At 45.1% G+C, this 6,000-nt stretch overlaps 1 protein-coding gene across 3 annotated transcripts in view; it reads right to left on the reverse strand.

Moving 5' to 3' along the window:
• Positions 1 to 5,191, reverse strand: part of TMEM154 (transmembrane protein 154) — a 43,859-nt gene extending 38,668 nt beyond the window's left edge. For all 3 annotated transcript variants that reach the window (XM_059923951.1, XM_059923948.1, XM_059923950.1), the window contains exon 1: positions 5,027 to 5,191. In XM_059923951.1, the coding sequence (XP_059779934.1) occupies positions 5,027 to 5,114 (88 nt within the window). In that variant the 5' untranslated portion in view covers positions 5,115 to 5,191. The remainder of the gene's footprint in view (positions 1 to 5,026) is intronic.
• Positions 5,192 to 6,000: the final 809 nt, after the last annotated feature.

A 6,000-nucleotide genomic window follows, 5' to 3' on the forward strand; every position in this document is an offset into this window, starting at 1 on the left:
TGATCTGACAGTGAATTGTTGTAGTTGTAGGGTATGAACATCTCCAGTTGACTAAATATTTCCAGATTGTTCTCCAGAATGGTTGTATCAAAAAAAATTCCTTTTCCAATAACCTCATATAGTTAGTAACCTGAAAAATTCACCCAGCATGCAGCACCTAGAAATACTAGATGAAATAGAAGAAACAACTTCTTAAATGTATAAAGAAATCACAAAAAAAGCAAGGAATTCCCCAGGGCCCAGAAAATCTGGAGAAAGAAAAAAAAAAACTTGTAGAGGAAATTTAAATTCAGAGCCATACCTACCCACCTACGGGGACTTGCCTGAATCCCACAGGATATGATAAGCTATATAGTACTTTCAGGCGTTCCTGTCCACCTACTGGGTCAAAAGTGAAAGCTAAAACACCAGTTCATGGTTTTAAAAAAGAAAGAAAGAAAAAAGAAAAGCAGCTGCAATGATTCTGGCAAAGTTCAAAGTCAGGTGCACTTCCCCCAGGCTGACCTCATCATCATCCTGACACTGTGGACCCCTGACCCACGGCCTGGTTTTGAATTTGGTTTTGTCTGCTTCTTTCTCCTTGGCAGTCACTTTGGTCTCTTTGGTCACCTGCTTCTGGTTACCGGCTTGCCTCTGCTGGCCTGCACCTCTAATGAAGTTTTGGTACCTCACGCAGCTCTTGGAGGCTGATCCCTGAGGTCTCCCTCTCCCCATCCCAAGGCTGGGGTTTAAGCCTGAGGTCCAAGCACCCGCTCTCCTCAAGCCCAGAGCACACCCCTATCTGAGTTTCTTCCAAAGCCTATTTTGTGGTGACAGGACTGAGGCTGCACTGGGAAAGTATTTACAGTAGCTTGGTGACAGGATCAGAAAATTTGGGGTTCTGTTAAATAGGGTGGGCCACGCTCTGTGTGCTGGGTTTGGCCCTAATTCCCCCAAGATTTTTATCATGATGGGAGGTGACAGATACAAGAAGCAACAAGATTCGATCTACATAAACTTCAGATAAAAATTATCAAATAGTGAATAGTATGTTTAAAGACATAAAAGAAGGAACAAATAAGGAAAAATAAAACCAAGACTCTCTCTATATATTGTACAATATTCTGTATTCTAGGATTTTCTAGAAATGAAAAATATGGTAACTTAAATTCAAAGCCCAGTGCATGGGTTCAGCGGCAGGAGACACTAGAGGATTGCACTGATCTGCCCTCCCATGGGCGGTGCCAGGTTTCTGTCTCTCCACATCTTTGCCAACAGTTGAGGGTGGTGCAAACTATACACAGGTAGGCAAATTACAGGTTGCACTGTTTCTTTACAGAACTGAGCCTATCCCAGCCAAAGTCCCGCCCTCTACTGTTTTCCTGGGTCAGCCTTTTAGACACGGAAGAACTTTAAGCCTTAATAAAACCCTCTCTGCTTGTTTGTTTTTTTTTTCTTTTCTTTTTGCCCCTGAGGGCTGTTTGGTCCTTGGGGTCAGTTCTCAGCAGGGCTCTCCCACGGTGTGACTCTGCCTGACAGAAGTCTGGGCTTTCTCTCCCTGGTTCCCACACCCCAAAGCCTCTTACCCAGTGACTTCAACATTCTGTTTTTCCTGCTTCTGGTCTTAACTATGCTAATCCCCAGATTCTCTGTTGCTCACTCTGTACCTTTCAGCCTCTCCCTTCCCCTCCACAGGCCAAAGTTTAACCCAACTCCACTATCCCTTTTCCTGTCAGCCAGTCTCTGACCCAATCAAACAAATACAGCTCCTTTATGAACATGTGATAAACTTACAGCCCAGCCAAGAGTTTGTGTGATACACCTACACAGTCAGGAAGGCATACTTTTCCAAATCTAAAACTAGACACATAGCCTGGCAGAGCCTGAACACCCAGAGGTAATACAGTGTATTGTTAGAGCGTGGACTCCTGAGGCTGAATCTTACTTAGATCCACTACTTAGCTGTGTGACCTTGGCAAGTCAGTTAACCCCTCTGTGCCTGTTTTCTCATCTGTAAAATAGGAATAATAGTAGCCACTGTATAAGGTTTGTTATGAGAATTAAATGAGTTGGTAGATATAAAGTGTTCAGAACAGGCATATACTGAGCACTAACTATGTTGGCCATCAGCATTTTTACTACTTGAAATGGGGACTGTCCCAGGAAATAGCAGGTGGTAGTCACATTCATTGAAATAAGAACAGTATCAGAAAGTGCAGTTTCAACTTTGCAACCATTATTTTCTTCTTTCTCTCCTTCTGAAGGTTCGTCCAATAATTATATGATCCTTACTGTTCTGAAACAGCCCAGAAAAACCTCCTAGTCCTCTCTGTCAAATTCAGTGTTTAACTCTGGTCACCAAAACAGTTACAGAGGGCTTATTTCTGCCTTGTGACTTTTTGCTCTTTTTTCTACAGACCGTTCTGCTTTTAGAAGCTAATAAATCCTGTGCTTTTGGTATCTGGAAGTTGCTTTTAGCTTTCTGATAGTGTTAAGCTGACATTGAGAGGGCACAGGGTAAGGAATGAGGTGGCCCTTCATTCCACAGGCAGAATGTTGCCTTGAGTCTGAAATTTCTTGGCATCCTACACTGGCCAAGAAACCTAGGCCCAGAGCTTCTCTTTAATTATTCTCATCTGTTTTGTCAAAATCCCAGAAAAGCTATTTTCTCATTTCTCTCACTTCTAAGTGGATTATTTCACTTGTGATAGTAATCAGTTCTGCACCAGGCTCTCTATCGACATAAAGCAAAACAGATGCTGACTCAACCATAATGATGCTGGTCTCAGGTAACTGCAGTTATTAAATAATGTTGCCTATTTGCGGTTAATAAAGGCTTGACTTGAGATAAACCTGGATTATGCTTGCAAAGGAGAATCAGGCTGTTCAGTAGATCGGATTCTTTAACCAAACATCTCCAAGGTATTTTTTGAAGAATTCAAGGAAATAGATACAACTGTGACACCTTTAAATGAACTCACATCCTAAAGTCTTAGGCACCATTAGCTCAAAAGGATATACCTTACTTAATTTTACAATATATATTCAATCCTTAATTTAGAACAGCCTTTCCCTTGGCTAATCTCAAAGTAATAGGCTTTGATTATACAGCTGCTTGCAAGTGGGCATTTTTGCATTTTCAGGCATTGGGAATGGAGACAGGTGAGTGTGTGGGATGATTCAGATAATCCCTGTTCTCCCCTGAAATGCAGCTTTTCATCTTCCACTTCTCCTGACATCCTAACACTACCTGCTCTCAGGAGCTCATCAGTCTTTAGTGATCAGTCTCATATCCATTCTAGGACGATTTTAGTACTTATCAAGAATAACTGAGTTCCTAATTTATGCTGACCCTTTACGAGATTTGGGGAAATCAAAGATGAACAAAAGGGGATTTTCTTTTCCCTGGAGGTGCTCACAGCCTGGTGGGAGGCATGGACGTAGACACAGTTATGATTCCAGGTGGTTAGCTGGGTTTACAGAAGTTTAGGTCTCTGGGGGTATAACAGGCAGCGTGCCAGGGAAGGGGCAGTGAGAGAGACACCAAAGAAGAGGGAACATTCAGTCTGAGCCTTTTAAGGTTACATAGGCATCCATTCAGTAGAAAAAAAGGGAACTTGTCATCACTTGTGGCCAGAGCCCCAGAAGCCTGGAGCACACGCTCTGTACCGTGACTGAGGGGCTGCAGCTGGGGAGCAGGAGGGAGACAGAAGGAGATGCTGTGGAAAGGAGGTTGCAGCGAGAGGCCAGGGGCCATAAATGAGGACCCACCGGAGCTCTTTCAGGGGAAGGGTCACTGATCAGATACGGGTCTCAGAGGGACACCTTTCACTGAGTCCTTTGCATCTCCTGAATTGCAGACACTTTGAGTCAATCATTTTCAGATGCTCAAGAAACTACTCAGGCAGGTTAAATGTCATTCTCAGGAGCGTGTTTGAGGCAAGTGTGGTAGCTGTGAGAGTTAAAAGAGGTGAAGAGGGATGGCAGGGCCCTGCTCCCGTGGGTGCTGAGGGACGCCCCTCGGAAAGGAATATGGTCCAGAGGTCCAGGCAGGGGGCGTGGTCGATCCCCTGCGGCGAGAGGGGAGACCCTGGAGTCCAAATCAGGAGAGCTGACTGTCGGTGGGTCTCACCTTCCTCCACCTCAGTTTCTTCATCTGCACCCCCAGAACAGCTGTACACTCAGTATAGCTGCACCCCCCAGTACAGCTCTACACTAGCAGCAGGCGGTGTCCACTGACAGGAACCACAGGCAACTAGCTTATTTACCCAAGGGCAAATCCACACAGCTGTAAGAAGCAATGGAGGGTGATTGTACTTGTTGCCAGGGTATAAATCAATTGCTGCTCTTAGCTCAGAATTATGAGATTTAATATTTTGTCTTTTCTGGTACCTTTGATTCACTACAGTCACATTACTTTTTAAAACAAAGCTTCATTAGTCGCAATCAATGCAAAGAAAATCTTTCCCAAAGTAACAAGATCAAAGGAAAGCAGATGAAAGATTTAATAAGTTACAGTGGATGCCTGGTAATTCCTCAGATAATTTCCTGTTTACTTTTTTTTTTTTAATTATGGTGTTTCTTTAGTCTACTTTCCAGTAGTAAATTTCCATACCCCAGTTTTCCAGGAATTTTTGGAACCAGCAGACTTCTCAGCCCACATTATTAAAAGTAAATTCATAATTTCTCTGTTTCAGCTGACTGAAACGTTCTTTTACAGGAACTGCCAAAGAGTTGATCATTTTCTTAATATGCCCATTAAAGCCAGTAAATGACTGGGACCGGTAAATTACATCTTAGAAAACAAAGACTGCGGGAAGGGTAAATTCAGGGAGTGAGCTGGAGCTGGATTAGCCGGCTGCAAACGAAGCCAAGTCCCTCCTCCCTCCTTCCCCCAAAAAAGACAGTTCGACTTTTCTCCACTTTTTTCATAGGAAGGCTTAGAGTTTTCTGGGTGTTACCCTCCCCGGCAGAGCTCTGTAGCCTCGGCACGAGACAAGCGTTCATTTTCCTCCTCGCCTGGAGTGGAAAGCCTAGGGGTGCTTACCCTGCGCCTGGCGGGTGGGGAGGAACGCGATGAGCAGGGCGAAGATGAGGGCGGCGCGGGGCGCCTCGGGATCCGCGCGCCCCGGCATCGTGATGCTGCGCGCACTTTCAGCCCCGCAGAAACGTGAACGTTTCCTGTTTCCTGCTTGTTTGGGTCGGTGCTGACTTGAAGGAGAGGTGTTTGCCTGTTTTTTAGGAAGTGATGTAATTCGGCAGGAGCCTGTCAGACCAGCAAGAATTGCCAAAGAGAAGTTGCTCTTCAAGCACTGATTTAGTTAACACGCCTCTCGAGCCCTTTTCCGTCTCGGCCCCGCGTGGGCCTCCATCTTTCGACATTGTCCCCGTGGAAACAGTGTCCGTTGCTCAGATGTCATTCAGAATCTGGGACTGGGGATCGGGTCTCGATTTGTGATTTTATTGATCCTCAGTCCCCAGGTCAGCCTCCGGGGCTGCCTGGAGGCTAGAGCAGCGCTCTCCGGTAGAACTTTCTGACATGATGGAAATGTTCTGAATCTGAGAGGTCCAATACAGTAGCCATTAGCCACATAGGCTGCTGAGCACTCGAAATAGGGCTAGCGAGAAGTGAATTGTTAGTTTTTATTTTTTTAATGTAAATTTCAGTAACTCCATGTGGCTAGTGGCTACCATATTGGACACCAGACAGCAGGGACACCTGTGCCATCAGGAAATGGCCATCCCACTTCTCTCTGGCCAGGCACATATGCTCCTCCTTGGGCCCTGAATGCCCCGCCCCCCCCCCCCCCCCCCAGCTCATCAGAAGGAAAAGGACAATGCTACACCCATGCCTGAAGGCTGTGCCCTTCGTCTCCAGAGAGAAATCATCTTTTTAGGTTTGGTTGGTTTATTTTTTTTCATTATAAAGACTTTATTTTTTAGAGCAGTTTTAAGTTCACAGCAAAATTAAGAGGAAAGCACAGAGATTTTCCATACACCCCCAGTCCCCAAACATGCACA

Source organism: Balaenoptera ricei, chromosome 5, assembly GCF_028023285.1.
Source record: "Balaenoptera ricei isolate mBalRic1 chromosome 5, mBalRic1.hap2, whole genome shotgun sequence".
Taxonomy (NCBI): Eukaryota; Metazoa; Chordata; class Mammalia; order Artiodactyla; family Balaenopteridae; genus Balaenoptera; species Balaenoptera ricei.